Consider the following 25,121-nt stretch of genomic DNA (forward strand, 5'->3'; position numbering starts at 1 on the left):
ATAAGGTTCAGGTTAGGAGCTAGGGGATGCATTATGTCAATGAGAGTCATCTCATGTTTTCTGTTCACCAGTTACTTCTTTGGCATTCCAGTTATAAGCTCTAAAAATCTGGTTCTCTGGGGTCAACTGTTGAGGTTGTACTTTTCTTTCTTGTTTTAAAGTGAGAGAAGCTCTGTCTGTCAGAAACCTCAAACCTGCTGTTTTCTCAGCAGCAAAGGAAAAAGGAAGAGGAAGGTCTAGCTTGCATGATATTTTAAATTCAGTCAATGTTATGACAGTCAGCAGCAAGACAACAAGGAGGTTACATCTCTCTGCATCAGACTGTGTAAGTATTGAGACTGTGTTATGTCCACAGAAATATACTGAGACAACGGCAAATATGAAGGGCTCTCTGGTCTCTGCAGTGATGACTGTTTTGTTGCTGCTGGTTGCACAAGTTGACTTCAATTATTCTCAAAACGCTGGTAAGTAGCAGTTTGATAGTCAGACAAACTCTAATATGTGATGTATATTTGGCTTCGTAACAACGTTACATCTTAAACTTTAAACTTCTATGCTGTAGTTTTCTAAATGTTTCTTATGTTACCTTATGAAATTAATACAGTTAATAAACCAAAGGATATATACATTTATTATTTCATGTTACAATTAACCATAAGTTAAAAGTTTCGTTTAAGGACTTCCAAATATTTTTTTAATACAATTAATCATGTAATGCTTGTTCATATTCAACTCTGTTAGAAAGAACTGTGTGCATGTTTAAGAAGTGTTTGTTTGTGTTATAAAAAATCTGTTTTAAAGTTGCTCTAAAATTTGCAATTAATTTGTAAATTCAGCAACATTTACAACTTTTGACAAAAAAATAAAGACCTATAATATGTAGGTCAGTTTTTTTATAACACACGTAAACTTTTTTGAAATCCAAATGATTTTGTCAGAATAAAAGACGTTTGCTTTAATAATCTCATTCTTTGTGTCTCTCTCTTAGATGCATCTTTTCCTCGGGTTGTTCCAAACAGACAGCAGCACTTTGAATATGAGTCCATAGTTGTCAGCTGTGAGGGACTGGAGGGACTGACTGAATGGAGAGTGATGAGGAAGATTAAAGGAGTTATTAAAACATGTTCTTCTACCTGGTTGACATCGACAATTATTAATGCCTTTCCAGCAATTAACAGTGGAGAATACTGGTGTGAAATGGGAGTACAGAAAAGCAACCCTCTCAACATCACAGTCACTGGTATGCAAATACATAAAACACTAAATACACAAATTCATAACATTTTAGTCTGATTAATTGATTTATTTGTTATGTATTGGCAAAGCTGACGTAATATACTCAATAATATATTAATTACTGGCCATCTTTGTGCCATGCATAGGTTTTCAAATTGTGTAATTAGCATATTTTTTCAAACACATGTTGTTTAGCTGGCTCTGTGATCCTGGAGAGTCCTGTCCTTCCTGGGATGGAGGGGGAAGCTGTGACTGAGCTGCAGACAGAAGCAGATGTCCACCAATTTCACCACACAATTCTTTAAAGATGGTCACTTCATGGAGAAGAGTTCTACAGGAATCATGGCCATCCACAGTGTTTCCAAGTCTTTCGAAGGACTCTACAAGTGCAGAATCTCTGGAGTTGGAGAATCACCAGAGAGCTGGCTGGCAGTCAGAGGTACCCTATGTCAAGTTCTATGTTTTTAGGCTTGATATAAGTATTACTTCTATCAAGTAACTGATTCCTGCTATGTGGCCTTGCTAAGAATGAGTTAAAAATGAGAATAGTTACAAAAAGCTTAAAGTCTCAAAACCTGAAAACTGTGGCCTCAGTATCTCATGTGGTTTAAACCAATTGGTTTTAAAAATTGTGTTTTGACTGATGTCTGAGGATTTCTTAAACTTTACATTTTTTAGAAAATTGGTAATCTAAGTAACTGACAAAATAATTGTATATAATATGTTTTAAGTATATAAATTTATATCAACAAGCATGTATTTCACAAGAATAGGATCATGTTTCATATGCAGCACATACTATTATCTCTCCAGCAGCTGATTCTACCCCTGAACCTTCCCCTCATCATGGCCCTCAGCTCTCGCTGCTGCTCTGCTTTGTTGTCTCTGTTTTCGTTGCTCTGCTGCCGTTCGTGGGATTACTGCGATGTTGGGAATGTCAAACAATTACCACAGGTATGAAAAATAGAATTAAAGACAAGACATAGTGTGATAAAATTTGGGTCTTCATTGTAAAATGAAGATGAATAAATACAGTCGTGTTCTGTAACTTAAATGTAGCATAAATGCCGATGGCCATCATACTGCTTCCTCATTTTATTTTGGTGTTTTTTTTTATTCAAACAAATACCACAATCCCTCCTTCCTCCAGCTGTTGAAACAGTTAAATATGTTAGAGAGTCCAAGGTCGCAAGAACCACAAACTCAAAACAAGTGTTAGCAATTAGCATAATGTGCATACATCTGCTGATTTATTATTTATAGGAATACATTTATAGAATGTATAAATGAGGTAATTTGCTTTGGAAGCAAATTAATTCATCACGGGCAAGGTTTTATTTGTTCATAAACTGTTTACCTGTATAACGTCCTGCTACTTATGTGTAGAGTGTTGTATTTTTATTGTTTCAGTGGCAACATATACTGTCGTCAGAACCCAGGAGGGAGAAAGGTAATCAACTGACACTGAGAAACACCGAATGAATGCCACATGTTAAAAAACCGCATGTAAGAAGATAAAATAAAAATATATATACAATCAAAGTGAGCAGCAGTGCTTGTACAGAAATGAGACACAGCCAGCGAATTACTAATATGACTTGTATAGTATATCAGATTCAGAAATTAGTTATGCAATAGACAGCTACATAGTCCAGTTTGTTTGAAATTGTTTTGATAGTTTGCTAATTTTCAAACTATATTAAACTGTTTCTGTTTCAGGAGCTTTAGGCTCTAGTGATAGTTAGAGCTTCGTCTTCTGACACATCTCAAAAAATGAAATAAAGTAAACCACACGAGAGACCCACAGAGAGAAACAGGTAGATGGGCCCCTCAGCTTACTGTGTAGCAGCTCTGGTCTGATCTTTAAAATATACCACCATGAAAATACTATGTGACAATGCATCTGTTTATATTAAGTCAACTTGCAGCCTTGTGTGTTGTGTGGGTAAGTAAATGGATGGACAGTATTTTATAAATAACGTGGTCAGTGATCAGAAGAAAGTTAATTTAAACCCTTATTCTCTCAGATGCATTGGATGTCTGTTCTTGGGTGTTTTCCAGGTTAGTGACAGCAGAGACACCTGACTGAAGAAGGGAGGAGTTTTGGTGTTACTCTAAACCAACAATTTCAAAATGTTGTGCATTTAAGAGTCAATGTGTCAATTTGGGAGTTTTGTACATTCATTAAAAGACTATGAGATGTTTTTGTGCTTAAAAGAAATATATTGGAAAACAGCTATAGATTTCGCATACACTGCAGGACCCTGGACATAACCTGGATTACGTCTCATCGTCATACAGCAGGGTAAGGACTGAGAGCAATTCTAAAAGTAAAAAGCTACAGGGAAAGCTAACGACTGGGCCCCAAACTCTGATTGTGGGTGACTCTGCTGTGAAAGATATAAAAAGCAGTAAAAACACCAAAATACTCTGTTTTCCCAAAGACATGGTGTCTGATTTGGCCCAAAGAATCCAGGATATCATAGCAGCACACCCAACTGTGAAGAACATTATACTGCATATAGGGTCAAATGATGTTGTAAAGCAAGAGTCTGAAGTGCTGAATCGTGACTTTATGAATCTGCTGAACGTAGTCAGCTCCCTAAACGCAAAGGTGTTTATCAGTGGCCCTATACCGCCAGTCAGAGGAGGAGCTGACTGTTGGCACTGAACAGATGGCTTTCAAATGCATGTACCAACCATTCTCTGCAGTTCATTGACAATTTTAACATTTACTGGGGCTGCAGACATCTTTTTAAAGCAGATGGACTATTCCTTAACAAGCCAGGAGTAAAGCTGTTCACCTCTAGCCTAGGGCTGGGCGATATGGACCAAAAGTCATATCCCGATATATTTTGGCTGAATATCTATATACGATATATATCCCGATATTTTTTCCGCGAAGTGAGAGCAAATGTTCAGTCAAAGCCCAAATCAAATATGACATGTCACAAGTAGTTTCATAGAAACAGTTGCAAAATCAAATAAATAATAAACCGGTTTCTTCACCTGGTTCATGATTAAATGCTCAGCTGTTCAAATAACAATAAAATGTAAACCTAAATACTGTATAATAGGAGTAACTTTTTTGAAATCAAAGCTCCATAGGCTATTTGTGATTCGTTCCAAAGGTCAATTAAGCTTTTGATATTAATATAATCTACTTTGTTCAAAATGTAATGCCTCATGCCTGTAAGCTTCTGAACTAAGAGTTTCTGCTTCAAGGTGAAGTTTAAACAGACTGAAATGTCCAGCCTCATTCCTCCACTATTTATTTCTGTATGTATTTAAGCGTTACATGTAATTTTAACGGGCACTGAGCTCCACATCCTGCAGCCGCAGACGGTCGCTGCCCCGCTGTAGCTTCTTTCCGTCCGCCTGCCGCCGGCAAACTTAGTGGAACTTTCCGCCGATATCGACATACAGTTCGACTTATTACGTGTAAGATCCTACCGGTCACAACTCTGTCTTTCGCTGGTCCGATCTGGATCAGCGGGGACCGCGCAGCAGCGAGGCGAAGCTGTGTTTTTGCCCGGGGAAGAGACGCTGCCGCGCCGCCACGGGGCTCTCCGCCTCGCGCGCCGGAGCTCAGATTGCTGGTCAAGGCGGCATATATAATCATAAAACACATTGTCACCTGTTAAATGTTATCCATGCTGTTTGTTCTTTTCATTTCCTCTATCGAACATAATTAAGCAGTACAAAAGTCCGGCATCTTTAGCGTTGATCTGAATGCTTCGGGACCCTGTTCCAAGATGGCGCGGGTTTTGACGTATGTTTAGAACCTCACGGCGACATATCTATGGGAGCAAGGATCACATTTGAACTATATTGATATATGCGATATGGTCTAATTCCATATCTCATTTAAAAATATATCGATATATTTGTTTATATCGATATATCGCCCAGCCCTACTCTAGCCTACTTTACTTTCTGCGCCACACATCTGCTCCCTTGGCCAAGGGCACGAGATAAGATGAACCAAAACAAGAGGAAGACACAACAAAGTGCGGCAGTGATCCACCACAGCCCCCACCTGAGCAAAGATTTGACCATGGGAGACCAAAGAGCGGAGATGAGGAATCCCAACCCCCCTTCTCACCCGTCCAACACTCCTCAAACCCCTTTGACAACCACGACAGCTTTGAGGACCTCTTTAAGGATACGTCGCTCTCCCCTCTTTCCCCCATCCCCAAGTTGGAGTTCACTGACCAGATGAAGCAACTGGTGAATGCTGGAACCAAGTATGCCCCCCTTCCTTCTCCCATCGTCAAACGCCAGGCACCTCTGCCCCCTCAAGGATGGCAGCTAACTCCTTCTCCCCAAACTGATAAGGATGCTTGTGTGCAAAATGCAGTAAGCATTAACTGATATGGGCCGGGTCCAGGCTGCATGCATAGTAGCACTCATGACTCTTTCCAAGACAAGCCTGGGCCCTGCGTATTAGATTCTTCCACAATTTATGTTGTGATAGGTAATAGAAAAAGAATGGCGAATAAGTACGTAACTGCAAACTTTGCAAATTTAGCATCCATTCCTCGTCAGCCACAGTCTGTCCCAAAAAATGAAAACGCACTAACACTAGCCCTACTAAACGTTAGATCTTTGACGGGAAAATCATTTTTAATCAATGATTTTATTATCAAGCACAATCTTGATTTTATGTTTTTAACTGAAACCTCGTTGGACCATAATAACAGTGCTGCTGTTCTCATTGAGTCAGCCCCCTTCTAACTTTAGTTTTATGAATGAGAATAGAGTGAATAAGAAAGGAGGTGGAGTCGCCATTTTGTTTAATGACTCATTCCACAGTACGCAAATATCTTACGGAAATCTTGCTTCTTTTGAATATGTGGCTCTTCAGCTAAGATCCTCCCCTCAAGCTCTACTTCTAAATATCTACAGGCCACCTAAATACTGTGCAAACTTCTTTGACGATTTTAATGAACTGCTGTCTATAATCTGTATTAACTTTGACCGTGTAGTTATTGCTGGTGATTTTAACATTCATGTTGACAACCCCCAGGACCGAGGGACAAAAGAACTGTGTTGTGTTTTTGAGAGCTATGGACTGACTCAGCATGTGACACAGCCCACGCACAATAAGGGGCACACTCTGGACTTGATTATCTCCAAGGGTCTGAACATTTCCAAGGTTGTGGTGACTGATGTTGCTCTCTCTGATCATTCCTGTGTTTTCTTTAACGGCACTATCTCTCTGCCCAAAAGTGTTCAAACTAAGTTAATCAGAAAACGATATATCACTGAAAACACCAGTGAATCATTCATTCAGCTTTTCTCTTCTACACCCACCCTCACTGGGGCCTCAGTCACTGAGCTGGTAGATAATTTCAACTGTAAAATTACGAATGTTATTGATGCTATTGCTCCCACTAAGATCAAAGCTGTCTCTGGTAAGAAAAAATCTCCATGGAGAAATTTTATAGGTGTGAGAATAGAAAAAAGAGTGTCGAAAAGCTGAACGCAGTTGGCGAAAATCTAATCTCCAGGTCCATTATAACACTTATAAAGAGAGACGCATTTATAATCTGGAACTAAGAAATGCAAGGCGGTCCTTTTTCTCTGACATTATCGCCAGAAACAATAATAATTCACGTGCTTTGTTTGCTACTGTTGATAGATTAACTAACCCTCCAGTACCGGTAGCATCTGAACTGTTGTCTACCAAGGCTTGCAATGACTTTGCCTCCGTCTTCACAGACAAAATTCAGAAAATTAGACAAACAGTCAGTGCCTCCATATCAAGTACAGGATATATGTTGTCACAGTGTGCACGCAAAACAAATTCCAACATGACACAATTTCATACGATCAACCTTAAAAACCTGGAGGACATTATACAACATCTGAAAACCTCCTCCTTTTGCCTTGATATTCTACCAACGGGTGTTTTCAAAAATGTTTTGAATTGTTTGGCTTCTGATCTTCAAAAGATTGTAAACACATCTCTGCTCTCAGGTCTCAGTCTTAGTATTACTTGATCTCAGTGCTGCATTTGATACAGTAGACCATGACATATTGCTTGACCAATTGGAAAACTGTGTTGGTCTTTCTGGCTCAGTACTAAAGTGGTTTGAATCCTATTTAAAGAATAGGGATTACTTTGTGTCTATAGGTAATTATACATCTGAGCATACAAATATGACATGCGGAGTTCCCCAAGGCTCTGTTCTGGGGCCTCTTCTGTTCAACATCTACATGCTTCCACTGGCTCAGATTATGGAAAACAACAAAATAAGTTACCATAGTTATGCAGATGACACACAAATTTACATAACCTTATCGCCAGGGAACTATAGCCCAATACAACAATTAAATATGTGCATTGAACAAATTAATGATTGGATGTGCCAGAACTTTCTTAAATTAAATGAAGAAAAACGCGAGGTGGTTGTTTTGGAGCAAAGAGGAGAAACGATTGAAAGTCAGAGCTCAGCTTCAAATGACAATGTTAAAAACAACAGACAAAGCCAGAAATCTTGGTGTAGTCATGGACTCAGAACTAAATTTTAACAGCCACATTAACATAATAAAAAAATCTGCCTATTATCACCTTAAAAACATATCAAGGGTTAGAGGACTTATGTCTCAGCAGGATCTGGAAAAACTTGTCCATGCTTTTATCTTCAGTAGACTTGACTACTGTAACGGTGTCTTTACAGGTCTCCCTAAAAAAATCAATCAGACAGCTGCAGCTGATTCAGAACGCTGCTGCTCAAGTCCTCACTAAAACCAGGAAAGTGGATCACATCACTCCAGTACTGAAGTTTCTACACTGGCTTCCAGTGCCTCAAAGAATTGATTTCAAAATACTTTTACTGGTTTATAAATGACTAAACAGTTTAGGGCCAAAATACATTTCTGATCTGCTACTACACTATGACCCACCCAGACCTCTCAGGTCGTCTGGGACAGGTCTACTTGTTGTCCCCAGAGTCAGAACTAAACAGGGGGAAGCAGCATTCAGTTTTTATGCTCCACATATCTGGAACAAACTCCCAGAAACCTGCAGGTCCGCTGCAACTCTCAGTTCTTTTAAATCTAAGCTAAAACCTATCTTTTTGATGTTGCTTTTCTTTAAATAATCTATTTTATTAACTTTAATTTCTTATACTGCACTGTAACTTTTATTCTTATACTGCACTATCAATTTTATTCTTGTTTTAATTTGTTTATTATTCTTGACTTTGATTGTTTTTAAATTGTTTTTAATTGTGTTCTAACTGCTCTTTAATGTTTTATGTAAAGCACTTTGAATTTCCTTGTTGCTGAAATGTGCTATATAAATAAAGCTGCCTTGCCTTGCCTTACACTGTAGATATTGCAGGTTATGTTTAGTATATTTGTGAAGAAAGTAAATGTTGTGATTGTTAATTAATGACAATGTTTGACTTGCTATGGAATTGTATCATCATCGTCGCTGCCATCATCTGAGATCTTCAGTTAACTCAAAGCATCAATGTCTATTTTAAGAGGCATCAGTCAGTTACAGCTAAACCACAATGTTCCATCTACTCTTTCTGTTTACAAGAACAGAGCTGCTGCAGCTTTTAATATGCTCACTGTGGTCACACTGCGTGACAAATGTCACTGTTATATGGACCTTAATGTTGTCAACATTCATTTTGTAAACCATCAACATCAACAATTTGCAAGTAATAATGTAACAATATTGTACAAATGCTGCATTTATGCATTATAACAATTGTGAACTTTCTGACTGTGCGAGCTTATTAGACATGCAGGTTTTTGTTGTAATGCTTGGGTTTTTCTTTTTCTTTAAGGAATAATCCCTGAAAATGTAAAACCTTATCCCAACTACTTTTAAAGTGTGAAACCCCTTAAAATGTACAACATAACATTACAGTTAAATATACCAGAATAGACAAATGAATGGGCTGATGGAAATATCAGTTTCTTATTTTATTTTGAGGTAATCTAACCTTCCCTTGCAAGGGTTTATTTATGAATTATAATAGTTTTTTGTTTTTTTTAAAGAAACAATACAATAAAATGTATCAAATAGTATTAAAGTCACCTCACAACTTTCACCTTAATTAAAAATGGTTTTGTTGTTTGCCTTAAATGCTGCAAAAGTCCCTCTTTCATGCCCCTATTGTAGGCCAAATGTGCAAGAAAATGTGTTAAAGTGCTCTCTTGAGTTCCCTGCCAGTGGAGAAAAGGGGCTGCAACCAACTTCCTCACTGCCAATGACAATGCTCATCTGAAATTCAGCACAGCATGAAAGATTGTATGGAAATATTTAGTGATACATGAACTGCGAGTTGATGGAGTCTACATCTAAGCTGAAAGACTCTTTTTGAGCTACAACAGGTATGTTGTACTAACTTATAGTACCCAGAACTCAGCTATAGTAGACATGCATCTTTCTATAACTGATCTAAACAAATATTCTTACAATATTCTGTAGGCTATTTAAAAGCTTATCACTGAACTGTAAACTGCTGTTGCTTATTACTGTTTGAGTCTACTGTTACGCATGAAAGAGACATGCAGAGAGTTGGTTATTACTCATTTAATGATGCATATATTTTTGCATTATTTTCCAAAATTAAGTTTATTTAACTAAGACAAAGTTTTCATTGTACCACAAAAGGGAATACTGTAGTTGTAAAAACTGCAGCTCTCTAAAGCTGCACATTGCATTAAAAGTTGAAAGTTAAACCTGAACATTACACATTCTTTTATCTTATTTTCTGAATGTGAAGTAAGGCTGAGTGACGTTTAATATTTCATAATTTTGTGATTCACACTGTTTTATTCCTATATGTACATTTACATTTTACAAATGATTTAGTTTTCAGAAGCCCAGGATGTCTCACCTGAAAGATGGACCATGTCTTAAATCTTCACATAGTTATTTTACTGGTGGTGTTTGTCCTCCTTCTCTCAGCACCCTGTTTTGAAGGTACAATGTACACACATTAGTAACAGCTAAATGAATGCAAAAGTACATGTAATAATTTCACTTTAAAATGTAACATGAGCTGAAACATACTGTAAGTTTACAATTCTGCGAGGAAAGATGTCACTGTTTTAGATTAACTTTGTCTGGAAAGCACAAGCTACCTGGTATTTGTATGAACACACTTAACTAACTGATGTCACATGCAAATTTTAACAGTAATCTTTAACGGCACATTATATTATTATCTACCCATCTTTTACTAAGCAGCAGTCTAACGTCCAAGGCCACTGAGCTTTTAGAGATCCTCAGAAAGGATTTTAGTCACAGAAATTGCAAAAACCACAACATATTGCTTGAGTTAAAACAGATTGGTATCTTCCTTAGGTCTGGTGCATGTAGTTGGTCCGTCTCAGCCAATATTGGCAACAGTTGGTGATGAAGTCATTTTACCGTGCCAGCTGGAACCTGCCAAAAAAGCTTCAGGCATGACCGTAGAGTGGGCAAGATCTGACCTGAACCCAAGATTTGTTTACGTGTGGCGTGACGGTGTGGAACTGGAAAGTAAAACACATCCGTCATACAAAAGAAGAACTAAAGTGTTCCCTGATGAACAGAAGATCGGAGACGTTTCCCTGAATCTCTCCAAAGTGAAACTTTCTGATGGGGGAACATATAAATGCTTCATTCCAGGACATGGTGACGCGTTAATTCAGCTTGTTGTTGGTAGGAACACGTTTTATATTTATCCATCAAATTATCAAAGTTATCTGTTTTTGTTTTAGTTCTTGCAGTACTAGTAAGATATATTTGAGTGTCTCAATGAAATGAGTCTTTATATACTGGTGGAATACTACCTTAAATAAATTGAATCTGAACCTGCTAAGTGAGGGAGACAAAAAAAGTGCTGCAACACATTAGCATGAATCAGATAACAGGAAAATTATTTCTGATGTAAAAGCATTTGCAAACGTGCAGCAGCTGTCTGTTTTATGAGTTCAATAAGCACTGGTTTGAATGTGCATCAATGACTATGTTTACATGCACATGTTTACATTACATTACCCTTATTCCAAAAAAGACAATATTCCGTGGCATATTAGATGGCTAATGAAAATTAATATTCAAATAATATTCCTTTTTACATGCAGCCGTAAAAACAAGGTTTTTCCACTGGTGGTGGACGTGCAAACACACCCTCCCTCGATTCCTTCAACCAGCTTCTTGAAAAGGTCGGCTTTGTGTCGTTTGAGCCTATTCAAAAACCTGTTGATATCCAAGTCTTTCATAATGTTTAAATGTAGCTATGTTTCACCTTTTTTTCTTTTAGCCATGCATCTGTACCGCAGCCTTGCAAAGTTATGGTTGGTTTGTGTACAACAACCATAGAAATGCACAGAGCTGGCCATAAGCTGTAAACAGGCAAGAGGCCACAAACTGTCACAAACTGTAGCAAACTGCAGTAAAAACCCTGACTGAGACGCATATTCTAAATGCACTGTATGCATGTCAAACGAAATCCTTCATGACTTGAAACTCGAATAATACCAGCATAGCCCACGTCTTAATCGGAAAATGTTAAATTCTCAAAAAGGTCTTATACGACATATCCAAACGTAATATGCTGTGATCATAGTGGTATATTTGTGAGAATATAAAGGTAGTCAATAATTCTGTATGTGTGTATGCTTGTTCCATTTACATTTTTTCCTCTCTATTTTTAAGGTGATGTTAACTCACCTTTCATAGTGAGTATTAACATATCCTCTAGTGGAGTTATTCTACAGTGTGAGTCTGAAGGCTGGTATACAGAACCTGAGGTGTTGTGGCTGGACAGTGAGGGAAACCTCCTCTCTGCTGGACCTACAGAGACAGTCAGAGGTCCTGATGATCTCTATACTGTCAGCAGCAGAGTGACTGTGGAGAAGAGACACAGCAACAGCTTCACCTGTAGAGTCCAACAGAAGAACATCAACCAGACCAGAGAAACACACATTCAGATTGCAGGTTCAAATATGAAAGGGCTGAAGCCCCCACTGCCAAATCCCTTTACAGAAAAAAAACATTTAGCTATACTTACACCTTTACGAGTTGTGGGTCTGTTAATGTAAAGTTTGTCCTTAGGTTGGTGCTAGAGGAAAGTATTAAGAGAAATTACGGTGCTCAAAGAGGGAGGCTCATTCATTACAATGTAAGTTGCTCACTGGAAGCCATTAACAAGAAAAGGTATCAGGCTTTCTCGAGAGTATTCTGATAATAATAAAGGACTTCAATTCTAACAGGCCGAAATTGGTGCAAAGCTCGGCCCTGTACCTTAGGGGACTTGTTCTTCCTAATTGGGGCATAAACATGCTCAATACATTTCATGGCAGTTTGCCTATTAGGTTATGAGATATAACAGCAGATGGTGACAAAAGAGAAAAGGTCAAAGGGTCACCAAAGTCACTGAGATTTATCCTCCTGGGGACCATGAATATCTACACCAGATTTTACAATATTTGTCAAGATTTTCTTACTTACCTTGCATGGCAGCTGGATGCTCTTGATTTCACAAGATCAAGCAAGAAACGCATATCACTCCACATCACACAAGAATCCATCTTGTCAAGTTTCAAGTAATGTGTTTGTGTCCAGCGAGGAGCTACTGGTAGATAGGACTATGGTTTACGTGTGTGAAGGCTACCACAGTTTGTTAAAAACAACAATGAAGTGATAGACAGATGATTTATCCTATCATCTGCCAGGTATTTTTTGAAAGTGCCTGCCCTTTGCAGTAACAGTTTCCAATAACTTAGATGGTTCTGTGAAACAAACCATCTCAGGTCAGGTTAGAGATATCCTGCTCTGGACGAAGGTATTGGACAGACAAACTAACAGGACTTTGTTAGCTGCTAATCACATAAATATTTTCTAATTTAATGAAATTCTCACTTTGATAGTTTGAAAGAACTGATGTGCAGTTTGACTTAAGTGACGATTGGTTCTGTGTTTTTATCATTTCAGCTGATTTCTTCACGGTGCCACCAAGTTCATCTGTTCGTTTCAACATTGGTGTTATTGCTTTGGTTATTTTCTTTTTGTGTAGACTGGCAGTTGCCTTTGCTTGGTGGAAATGGAAAACATCAGTAAGTCATTAATCCATTTATTTCACATTTGCAACCCTGCATTTTTTCATCTTTCATAGTAGTTTAGAGAAAATATGTCACAGTATTCCAAGTTTTCCAAGTTTAGTGAAAGGGCATGTAAGTACTGTTTAAGCTTTCTGAGCACACCATGAACTATAACTTTTAACTTAAATTTCTTTCCTGTGTGCACACAGAGAAAAACCCTGTAACTCAAGTCTGCAATGGCACCGTCAGGGAAAAGAGGCAATGAAGGACAAGAACAGTTTGTTAGTTACTAAAAAATGTAGAGGTCATTGTTCAAGCAAGTACTACATTGAGGTACTTGACCTTCCTGTGATTGTGACCTATCATCCCTTACAAAAAGGCCATACATTTAATTCAAACAGGTGTAGATATGCTGTGGTTATTCTGCAGAGGCTTTGTCATGGTTAAATGTAGAGACAGTCACAGGTAGTATCTTGTAGACACTCACGTTTGAATAAAAATTAGACTGTGTGGTTTCAAAACACAAAATTACTTCACATTTGAAAGCTGTCATATTTATATATTCCCAGTGCATTACATACCTGCTTATAGACCTGCTTATTCAAACGTAGTATCAAACAGCTTCATCTATAAATGAGGAACATAAAGTAGCTGTTTACTGAGTACGTAGTGCATGAAAATTTGCCGTCGGCAGTCCTCACTGTAAAAGTAACCTTATCTACAACTTTTGTCTGCTGTGGACAAAGTTAAGTGAAATGTATTGAAACATGAGAAATTATGGAATTTTGACATATAACAATACAAGGAGAGAACTTTTTTGGGCTCACAGAAATGTAGTAATACATCTCCAGTATGTTTATAACACTGTAACAAAAAATAAAGCAGTCATTAAACCTTTTTACTGAATGTCCGTTACTTTCTGACTGACTGTCTGTTACTTTCTCATGTGGTTTGTGTCTGAGACGCTCAAGTTACAAAACTGCATCTGTAGCATCTACTGAATAAAACCCAGTATATGTAAAGAGAAAACTCAAAGCACACCTTTTAAAAAAAGGTCTTATGTCTGTCCACCACTTCTGTGGTTTGTAACACGTATTGCTTGTCTGCTAGTCAGTGACCACAGCCTGCACATGCATAACTGTGAAGAACACCAATTCATTTATATTTACTTCTTTCTCTGATGCAACACATTACAAGTCATTGTTTGCTCATTTACAGTATATTGGGTACTTTAAAATCAACACACACATTACATTTCATTTTATTTAGCTATCGTTTTTATCGAAAGCGACTTCCAATCTGTCCAAAGTGCATTCAACCATTAAGGTACAAACTCTGAACAGCAATAATCACATAGAAGAAGTACATTAGCTTCAACAAGCCACATTACAAAGTGCAACATGTAAGTGCAATCTTTTATTTTTTTTCATCTTCTTAGCCAAGGTGCAGTCGGAAAAGATCTGTTTTTAACCTGCAGCGGATGATGTGTACACTTTCAGCTGTCCTGATGTCAATGGGGAGTTTGTTCCACCATTTAGGAGACAGGACAGTAAACACACACTCTCTACAAGTAAAAGTAAAACAACAGTATATTTGTGTCCCTCACTTACGCAAGTGGTTCCTTATTTATGTGGGACATGTGGTGTGACTGAGTTTCCCACCGTTCAGCAGTCCAACCAGCAGCAGCAGCAACAGAGCTACCATCACTGCGGTTAAAACAATCCTTAAAGTCTCTTTGTGAAGCGCTGCAAAGACAAAAGTTTCTTCTGTAACATGATTTCAATATTAGCAGTTTCCCCAGGACTAAGCTCAATTTCTAATAGTTGTTTGTCCTTTGCAGATAAACATAAAATATTCAGCACAACTCACAATGGTAACTGTAATGTGGCGAAACTGCTGCATTTTATAGCATGAAAGTGTAATTAAGTCAATGATCTGAATGATTCAGCTATTCTTAAATTTACAGTCTGGAGAAATGACTTCAAATCTTAAATTGACTTTATGCCAAGCATCAAAAGTAGGGGCTTTTATTTTTGAAACATGTTTGTGTCTCACCTCTGACAGCCAGCCAGCTTTCTGCTGATTCTCCAACTCCAGAGATGTTACACTTGTAAAGTCCTTCGTGAGACTTGTAGACACTGTGGATTGTTATTTTACCCACAGAGCTGCTCCCAATGAAGAGGCCATCTTTAGAGAAGACAGCTGGAAGGTTGGTGGACGACGTATTGTTCCTGCAGCGCAGAGTCACAGCGTCTCCCTCCATCACAGGGAGAGCAGGACTCTCCAGGATCACAGAACCAGCTGAACAACAAGACTTTTATAAATGTTAAGTTAACTTGACAGTTTTGCTGTATGCATAAATAAGGAAAACTAAACACATTTTGTACAAGTACATAAAGAATACCACACCAACACAATTAAAATATTTTTATTTTTAAACCAGGTAAGTGCAGTGCTTTGCATAGACATGAAGTGTCTGCGTCAACAGGAGAGGATGATCACCATTACTGAAAATATATCAACCCCTTTGGTGTGTTGTGATGTCTGTGACTGTGCCAAAATAAAAAATTAAAATTGGGCATCTTTGCCAATTTTACCGTCCATAGTCAAACCCTTATTTTACAGCAAGGCAGTTGTAGAGCTGCTATTGAATACACAAAAAGTGCAGCCCAGAGCTGTGACTGCTGTCTGTCCACACATGTCGGCAGGCAGCGCTGCCGTGATGGCATCAGTAATTGAGTTAAGACAGTTTCATAACCGGTTTAAAACATATGATAGTCACGTTAAATAGTAGTTCAATTCTATGTTTTGGTACAGTTGGTTTTAACACCTGATGCAAACCGCACGAGAATACGTATGAAAAGTGTTTCCACACTTTTGACCGCTTTTGTCGGCATTTCCCTAACTCCCGAACAAGCTCCAGAGGCGGCGTCATCCCGCTCCGTCTTTCTGCTGGGGCCCATTCACGAAACAGCGGCAGTTGAACTCCTACGCAATAATACTCTGCAGTGTAAGTGATAAAACTCTGCAATGAGGTGGTTCGTTTAAACTACTACTGTATATTCAACACCACAGTCGAGTTATTGTTCAATAGAATGTATTCCAAAATTGAAAACATTACACTTCATAACATTTAGTATTTATACGATTGTATGGTAGAAATTAGCTACAACAGGTTTCGGTACTGGGGAATTGGGGGACGATTGTTGTAGGTTGTGCCCATAAGTTGGAAAAATAGTGATGAAGACGCCCGGACACGGTTGCAACACGCTTATTGTTGCCATGTTACCATTTTTTCTGTCTCATTCAAATATGGTATGTGCCAAATTTGCTTAAAGTACACCTACCAGTGACAGTGATGTTGACAGTGTTGCTTCTCTCTCCTCCTTCAGCTTCACACCAGTATTCTCCACTGTCTGTTTCAAAGGCACTGGATATGGCGCAGGTTACCGTTGAGGTCACTGTGCTATTAGAACACGTCGGGATGTATTCCTTGATGTTCCTCACCCCTCTCCATTTAGCTGAGCCGGTAAACCCCTCACAGGTAAAAAAGAGCGACTCATATTCAAAGAACTGCAGTCTGGTTGGAATGATCGAAAGAAAAGCTGCATCTGAGACAGCAAAGAACAATGGAAAATAAATAAATGAAACTGTTTTAAATATTTATACAATAGGCTAAATTAAAGAAAAGGCACATACAAAAGGAAAAAGACCAATTGTTTTCAACTGGGAGAATCATAAAGCGGAGTTATTTTCTAGAACCAAATAATTGGTTATTGGAAGGGACTAAAATATAAAGATTTTTTTCCTCTGACTTTTCCCACCTTTAAATGTCTTTCTTATTCTTGTTAAAGGTAATAATAATTGTCATTATATTTTTTCAGAGAATGGGTAACATTTTTTGTAACTATTTGCCACTTACCGCCTTTCTTAGCATAACTGTGGTGACTATGTGCAGCCAGCAGCAACAACACATTCAACACTGGATGGACAGAGTAAGAGAACTGTTTATGCTTTGTTTTATAAAAACATTTTCTAATATTAATTATGATATAATGACTGGTATACAGAGATAAAAGTATTTTAGATGCTCTTGGATATTGATAGAGGTTATAAAATGGCTGAAAATCGGCGGAAGCCTAAAACCTTTATGTAATTTGATCAATTCATATAATCTCAAATGTCTAAAAAATTTCTTCACTAACTAGTTAATTAGTGAAACAGGACAAACAATGAAGTGAAAGTTACTTTCTACTCTAACTTAGCAAGAGGTTTCTCTAGGATGTACTATCTACACTCTACTTACTGCTACTTTAAAGTTTTATTTCGATATATCACATTCATTTGAAAAATTATTTTAATTGTGTCCCATTGCGGTTTTCTGATATATGACAAATTGACGGAAAAGTAGACTACTTACACAGTCTAATGCAGAGAGATGTGACCTCCATGATGCCTTTCTGCCGACTGTCTTAGCATCAGACGGAAATACAGATAAATACAATGTAGGTCGCGACCTCTTCCTGTGTCGTTTATTCTATTGTTCATGTAATGACAGGTTTGAGCCATCAGTGGTGGACTCAGGCTGTCCGAGGGCCGATCGTCGGTTTAAGGCAGACTACTGTATAATTCTGTGATATGCAGTTGAAGGTCACATGACCAGCTCCTCTATCACCTGCAGAGTGGTTAAAGAGCCTGCAGATAATGTAAAGGTGATAACAAAGTCAGCCAAAAGCCCGTCAAGCTAGCTGGCTTGCTTAGCTAGCTAGCTGGACACACTTGGGCTGACATGAACTTACCTTTTCTCTGTCCTCCGCTCATAGGTCGACGGTGGAATTTCAGAAATTTAGAAGATGAAATTGAAACAAAATCACAACAGTTGACATTTTTAGTGTTTGGCGCAGTGTCAAGGCTTAAGTTGTTGTTCAAGTTGAACGCAGCCTTCAAAGTTGAACCCAGAGTTGAAATATAAGCAAAATTGTGATTGAAAGTTTTTGTGTTTGTTGTTTGGAGCCAAGAAATGAAGTGACACACACATTAATCACACACACACACACACACACACACACACACCCTGGGTGACGTACCTCAGAGCATCCAAGTTCCCTTTCGATCCCATGTCTCCACGTCACTGGTCGGAGTCCTTCACCACTGGACCATCTTCAGGGCCGATCAACACCAACAACCAGAGGGAGAATGAAGTTCAGGCTGAAGCTGCAGAAACTTCACCTTCATCAACCTGCAGAGAAAAACAGTTTACAGTCTTGGATAAATATCATCTTCTCTATTTGCTAATTTTCTTCTAAACCAGGATTACAGCAACAAGTAATTCAGTACTCAATGAAAGTGTAACAAAAAAAATAAAAAACAGGAATACACAACATGAAATGTGCATCCCACTGCTACTACTGTGCTACTGCTTACATTGCCAGTGAACACATTTGTCTGTAAGGTGCCATCTTACATGAGAACAATAAAAAAAGCTAAAAGCTAAAGTAAGTTCATTGACTTAAAGCCATGCAGCTAACGTTAGCATGCATAATATGCCTAGAGTAGCAATTTAAGCTAGTTAGCTGACTCTCTAAATGACTCTCTAAACATAAAAAAACATGGCCCCACTAAATGAGAATAAACTAAACTGATATGCATATTGTGCTTTTATCAGCTGCAAACACAGCAAAAGAACAGTCTTTGATACATATTAGCTTCTATTTGCTGCTGTCTGGACTGCCTCATGCTCAGACCAGGCTAACGTTAAGCTTGAATCTCTCAGTGACGAAGACACACGGACACAGTTGCGACACGCTTATTGTTGCCATGTTATGATTTTAATTGTGTCCCATTCTGTGCGGTTTTCTAAAATATATGAAAAATTTAACTGACAGAAAAGAAGACTACTTACACAGTCTGATGCAGAGAGATGTGATCTCCATGATGCCTGTCGGACGACTGTCTGAGCGTCGGACGAAAAATACAGATGAATACAATGTAGGTGTGTGTCGTTTATTCTAGTGTTCATTGCTGCTGTCTGGACTGCCTCATGCTCAGACCGGGCTAACGTTAACCTTGAATCTCTTAGTGATGAAGACGCCCGGGACACGGGTTGCGACACGCTTATTGTTGCCATGTTACCATTTTTTCTGTCTCATTCAAATATGGTATGTGCCAAATTTGCTTAAAGTACACCTACCAGTGACAATGATGTTGACGGTGGCTTCTCTCTCCTCCTTCAGCTTCACACCAGTATTCTCCACTGTCTGTTTCAAAGGCACGGGATATGGTGCAGGTCACCGTTGAGGTCACTGTGCTATTAGAACACGTCGGGATGTATTCCTTGATGTTCCTCACCCCTCTCCATTTAGCTGAGCCGGTAAACCCCTCACAGGTAAAAGAAGAGCGACTCATATTCAAAGAACTGCAGTCTGGTTGGAATGATCGAAAGAAAAGCTGCATCTGAGACAGCAAAGAACAATAGAAATTAAAAAAACACTTTTAAATATTTATAAAATAGGCTAAATTAAAGACAAGGCACATACACAAAAAATTAAAAAGACAAACAAATCCTGTCTGAGCCGGGCGGGAAAAAATACAGATGAATACAATGTAGGTGTGTGTGTTTATTCTAGTGTTCATGAAATGACAGGTTTGAGCCATCAGTGGTGGACTCACGCTGTCCAACGGCCGATCGTCGGTTTAAGGAAGGACTGCTGTATAATTCTGTGATATATATCCCCTGCAGAGAGGTTAAACAGCCTGCAGATAATGTAAAATGATAACAAAATCAGCCAAGAGCCCGGCCAAGCTAGCTGTCTTGCTAAGCTAGCTAGCTGGACACACTTGGGGCTGACATGAACTTACCTTTTTCTCTCTGTCCCCTGCTCATAGGTCGACGGTGGAAATTCAGAAATTTAGAAGATGAAATGGACACAAAATCACAACAGTTGATATTTTTAGTGTTTACTATTTGTTAGCCTTTGTTTAACATAACTGTGGTAACCAGTGCAGCCAGCAGCAACGACACATTCAACACTGCAGCGGGGACAGAGAAAGAGTAACTGTGTTTTTGTTTGTTTTTGTAACTTTGTAATTTTAATTATGTTATAATCACTGGTATGAAGAGATAAAAGGATTTTAGATGCCCTTGGATATTGATAGAGATTATCCAATGTCTGAACGTCTGCAGAAGCCTAAAACCTTAATGTAATTTGATCAACTCATATAATCTCAAATGTTTTTTTTTTTTTTAAACAAAATAGTTAATTATTCAGATGTGAATCAGGACAACAAAAATATAAGTGGTGGACTGACGCTGTCTGAGGGCCGATCGTCAGTTTAAGGCAGACTACTGTATAATTCTGTGATATGCAGTTAAAGGTCACATGACCAGCTCCTCTATCCCCTGCAGAGTGGTTAAACAGCTTGCAGATAATGTAAAGTGATAACAAAATCAGCCAAAAGCCCGTCAAGCTAGCTGTCTTGCTAAGCTAGCTAGCTGGACACACCTGGGCTGACATGAACTTACCTTTTTCTCTGTCCCCTGCTCATAGGTCGACGGTGGAAATTCAGAAATTTAGAAGATGAAATTGACACGAAATCACAACAGTTGACATTTTTAGTGTTTGGCGCAGAGTCAGGGCTTAAGTTGTTGTTCAAGTTTAACCCAGCCTTCAAAATTGAACTCAGAGTTGAAATAGAAGCGAAATTGCGATAAAAAAAATGTTGTGTTTGTTGTTTGGAGCCAAGAAATGAAGCCACACACACATTCATCACACACACCTGAGTGACGTACCTCTGGGAATCCAAGCTGCGGTTTGATCCCACGTCTCCACGTCACTGGTCGGAGTCCTTCACCACTGCACCATCTTCAGGGCCGATCAACACAAAGAACCAGAGGGAGAATGAAGATCAGGCTGAAGCTGCAGAAACTTCACCTTCATCAACCTGCAGAGAAACACAGTTTACAGTCTTGGATAAATATCATCTTCTCTATTTGCTGCTGTCCTGACTGTTTTGTGCTCAGAACGGACTAATTTCAGTACTCAAAGTTATTCAGTACTCAAGAAAAAACTGTAACAAAAACAAAATTATTTAGGAAGACACAACATGAAATGTGCAGCCCACTACTACTACTGTACTACTGCTTATATCACCACTGAACACATTTGTCTGTAATAGAGATTCACCGATAGACCGGCCGGTGACCGGAATTGGCCGGTTTTCACATGCTCTGCAATGACCGGCGACCGAAAGGTCAGTCTGACATATGCCGATTTCATGCCGGTCAATGCTACAATTAACTGACAACATAAGTTATAACGAAGTTACAGTTCTCAAGGACGACGCACACACGGACACGACAGAACAGTCTCTTTTTCCTTTCTCTCAACTTTTCCGCCCGTGGTGTCGGGCTGCATTCGCTCACGCTATTCTCGCATGTAGGGAACCTCGTGAATTAACCTGCAACATGTCCGCTGTTTGGGGGATTCTTCAGCGTGTGTGCAGAAGATAACGAGTTTGCAATATGCAACACCTGCAAGGAAAAAGTAGGGCGTGGAGGGGGCACACACCAAAACCCAAATCAAATTTTTTTTGTTGGATATTGGATGTGAAAAGAAGGAATGGCTCTAACATTGCACTTTAGATGTGTGTGAATTTCCCACACCAGGAATAATTTATATAGTTATATTTTATAGTGATCCATTATCTGTTCAAAACATGTTCTACGTTCTGTGCAAACTGTTCTATTAAAGAAAAGATAGAAAATAAATATTTTGTGTGTGATGTAAAGTGGTTAGAAAAAATTTAAGCCGAGTCGGCTAAAATCGGTATGGGCTGGCCTAACTCAATGAAAATCGGAAATCGGACCCAGCCTAGGAAGCTGTAATCGTTGCACATCTAGTCTGTAACGTACCATCTTACATGAGAACAATAAAAAAGCTAAAGTAAGTTCATTGACTTAGGTAAAGCCATGCAGCTAGCATTAGCATGCAAAAGGTGCACAACATGCCTAGAGTAGCAATTTAAGCTAGATTTAGCTAGCTGCCTTATTTTCTTACATAAATGACTCTCTAAACATAAAAAACGTGGCCCCACTAAATGAGAATAAACTAAACTGAAATGCATATTGTGCTTTTCTCAGCTGCAAACACAGCAAAAGGACAGTCTTGGATAAATATTAGCTAACTCTGTTTGCTACTGTCTGGATGCCTCGTCCTCAGACCGGGCTAACGTTAACCTTAAATCTCTTTAGAGGAAGAATGTGCGCCAGTCGCTAACATAGCAAAGCCACTACTGCTATCTACTGACGAATGATATGCGTACGCTACTTAATGTAAGAGCAGGTGAGTTTTCTACTGTGTTTCAAGTTACATAATGCATTTTAATAATAATAACCAGAGCAGTAATGGCGGGGAGACAAAGGTACACAAACTAGCTAATACAATAGTAATTACGTTTTTATTTTTCTTAACCACTAAAATATCCAGTGTGCCACATTTTACTTTTTGTTGTGTAGTTAAAGCTTTTAGTAAAAACCAAACGGGTGTCATTTAAACTCAACATTTCACCTACTTACTTACCAATATGCTGCAGTTTCACAAGAAAAAGAAAGTTTTAAAAAACGGACTTCTGCACAGCACGTCTCATAAACTTCGCATCATTAAAAAAACTTTCTTGCACTTCAAAATAAAAGCATTTCCTGTTAACACTGCCCACAGTAATACTCAATAATTACCATTTGCAAGTTTATTATATTTCACACATTGACTCAAAATATGGTAAAAGTATGGTTTACAATTTTCTTTAAAATATGTTTAAACAAAACAATGTGAATTGGTTTATATTGAAAGCCAGTATGTATGTATGTATGTATGTATGTATGTATGTATGTATGTATGTATGTTGTATGTATGTATGTATGTATGTATTCATGTATGCATGTATGCAGTGTGTTGTGTTGAATTCTTTAAACAGCAGATATTGTTTGTTTGTCCAAGAAAAGTTTCCTTTGGAATAATAAAAAAAATCTATCTTATCTTATCTAATCTTACAACTTTCACCTTAAAAATGGATTCAAGTGTATTTTAATTGTAAAAGTAAAATAAAATGAAATAAAAATAAAACACTTTACGATACAATAACATGACAGATACTACCTACACTTCATTGTGTACCTTTTAATTCAGATGCAAATTTGAGGTACATTGTTGGAAAAATTAATGAATGGATTGATGTATATAGGGTTGTAATTGTTTATTGTATTTTTTTTTAACTGGACAGTCTCATACTGAGTCCACAACAGTTGCAGCAGTTACACTATAAAAGGACCTTTTATAGGACCTATTTCATTTAAGATGCAAATGCAGGGGTTGCTCTACATTTGCTGGGTTCACGCTTGATTTCAGGTTAACTAATGAGTAAATAAATGGATTAAAATATATAAAAGGGTTTGGAATGGGTAAGGCAAGGCAAGGTGGTTCAACTGTAAAATGGTACGATACAAAGTCTTGTCATTTTGGAGATGCTTCAAAAGCCATTTATTGTTTATAGTATCACATTCTGCAAAGAAGCATCATAAAGTCACAGGTTCCATGTAAATTATTTTGTAAAATGTACTTTAGTAATACAAAACACACCTCAGATATTAACATAACCATACATAACATTATAGGACAAAGTACAATTTTTTTTGAAGTGACAGGTGCTTTTTGTAATGCAGTCTATTGTTCCACATAGCTTAGTTTTCAAATACTTTGTTTTTCATTTCTTTACTGATCTTATTACTAAAAACTGACAATATTGTTACCAAGTTGCAGTTTGCTTTGCTTTAAGTTTTACAAATAGTGACAGATACAAAGTACAAATACAATGATATCAAAATGTTTGATCCAGCAGAGAGATTACAACACAAAGAACAAATAGTTTTCCTGACCGCAGACTCAACTAAATATATGTTGTTTTTAGAGAGAACCAACTGCACTACTAAATACAAAAAGTTAATTCAAGCAGTGTATTTGACGTCTCTAAACTTTCTTGTACATATAGCATGCTATAAGCCAGTGGTTCTCAAACTTTTTCGGTCATTCCCCACTTTGGACAAGGGGAATTTTCAAGCCCCACTTGCCCCCATCGCCCCCAACACAATGCTAATGAAATACGCAACAAGCTTAAAATGTTCCAATTTATTGAAGTAACAAGTTGTATCGAAATGCAACTAACTATCTACATCAAATAACAGCAAGTTCAAAAATAAAGAAAATAAAAGTGCAGCTGTGTCAAAATTTGTATCAAGTTCAAAAATAGAAAAGAAATAAAAGTGCCACTTTGCAATCTGTTAAAAAAAGGAACAGAAATCCATTTGGCAAGAAAGGTCTATTCTCCCTGTATTAGTGGCTGCAATGAGCCTGTTTTGCATTGCACAATTTCGGGGGTGATCGGTCTAATAAGCTATAAGGACGGTTTGCTCTCACACGCGCTGCATTTATAGTCACACACACACACACACACACACACACACACACACACACACACACACACACACAACACACACACACACACGCGGGTCACTCTCTAGTCTAGTGAAGGCGGGTATGGCTGCAGCCTGGAGCGTCCTAAGCTGTCCCGTATCATGCCTAGGCTTATTCAACGGTAAATTCAGAGGGTCAAAAATACGAAATCGAATTATTTTCCAGATTGAGTCACGGGTAAATCCATGGGGGCCAGCTTGGTTTGGAAATGTGCTGGGGACAGAGACGCATTTAGAAGTACATTTCCAGAAGTGCTGGGTACAATGAGGCATTCATTATTTTTTTTCTCTTTCGCGCAGG

General features: G+C 38.2%; 2 protein-coding genes and 1 pseudogene across 3 annotated transcripts; 2 read left to right on the forward strand and 1 right to left on the reverse strand.

Annotated features, from left to right (window-relative positions):
- The first annotated feature begins 924 nt into the window (after positions 1–924).
- On the forward strand, positions 925–1,921 carry LOC120572557 (annotated as a pseudogene).
- A 7,624-nt stretch (positions 1,922–9,545) lies between these two features.
- On the forward strand, positions 9,546–13,658 carry LOC120573275 (myelin-oligodendrocyte glycoprotein-like). Of its 2 annotated transcripts, XM_039822919.1 has the most exons (5): positions 9,546–9,594; positions 10,079–10,189; positions 10,574–10,912; positions 13,190–13,311; positions 13,506–13,658. In XM_039822919.1, exons 2-5 carry the CDS (start codon positions 10,111–10,113, stop codon positions 13,518–13,520), a joined length of 555 nt encoding a protein of 184 aa, XP_039678853.1. In that variant the 5' UTR covers positions 9,546–9,594; positions 10,079–10,110; the 3' UTR covers positions 13,521–13,658. The 2 variants fall into 2 exon arrangements, with proteins under 2 accessions (XP_039678853.1, XP_039678852.1); XM_039822918.1 differs by lacking the exon at positions 13,506–13,658 and having other exon boundaries at positions 11,912–13,272.
- A 1,243-nt stretch (positions 13,659–14,901) lies between these two features.
- Positions 14,902–17,980, reverse strand: LOC120573278 (low affinity immunoglobulin gamma Fc region receptor II-like). The gene is made up of 5 exons (XM_039822925.1): positions 17,717–17,980; positions 17,219–17,278; positions 16,644–16,907; positions 15,352–15,597; positions 14,902–15,041 (listed from the first exon to the last, which is right to left on the reverse strand). The coding sequence occupies exons 1-5, from the start codon at positions 17,745–17,747 to the stop codon at positions 14,923–14,925; spliced, it is 720 nt and encodes a 239-aa protein (XP_039678859.1). The 5' UTR covers positions 17,748–17,980; the 3' UTR covers positions 14,902–14,922.
- Between the last annotated feature and the right edge of the window lie 7,141 nt (positions 17,981–25,121).

The sequence above is a fragment of the Perca fluviatilis genome, chromosome 14, assembly GCF_010015445.1.
Source record: "Perca fluviatilis chromosome 14, GENO_Pfluv_1.0, whole genome shotgun sequence".
NCBI lineage: Eukaryota > Metazoa > Chordata > Actinopteri > Perciformes > Percidae > Perca > Perca fluviatilis.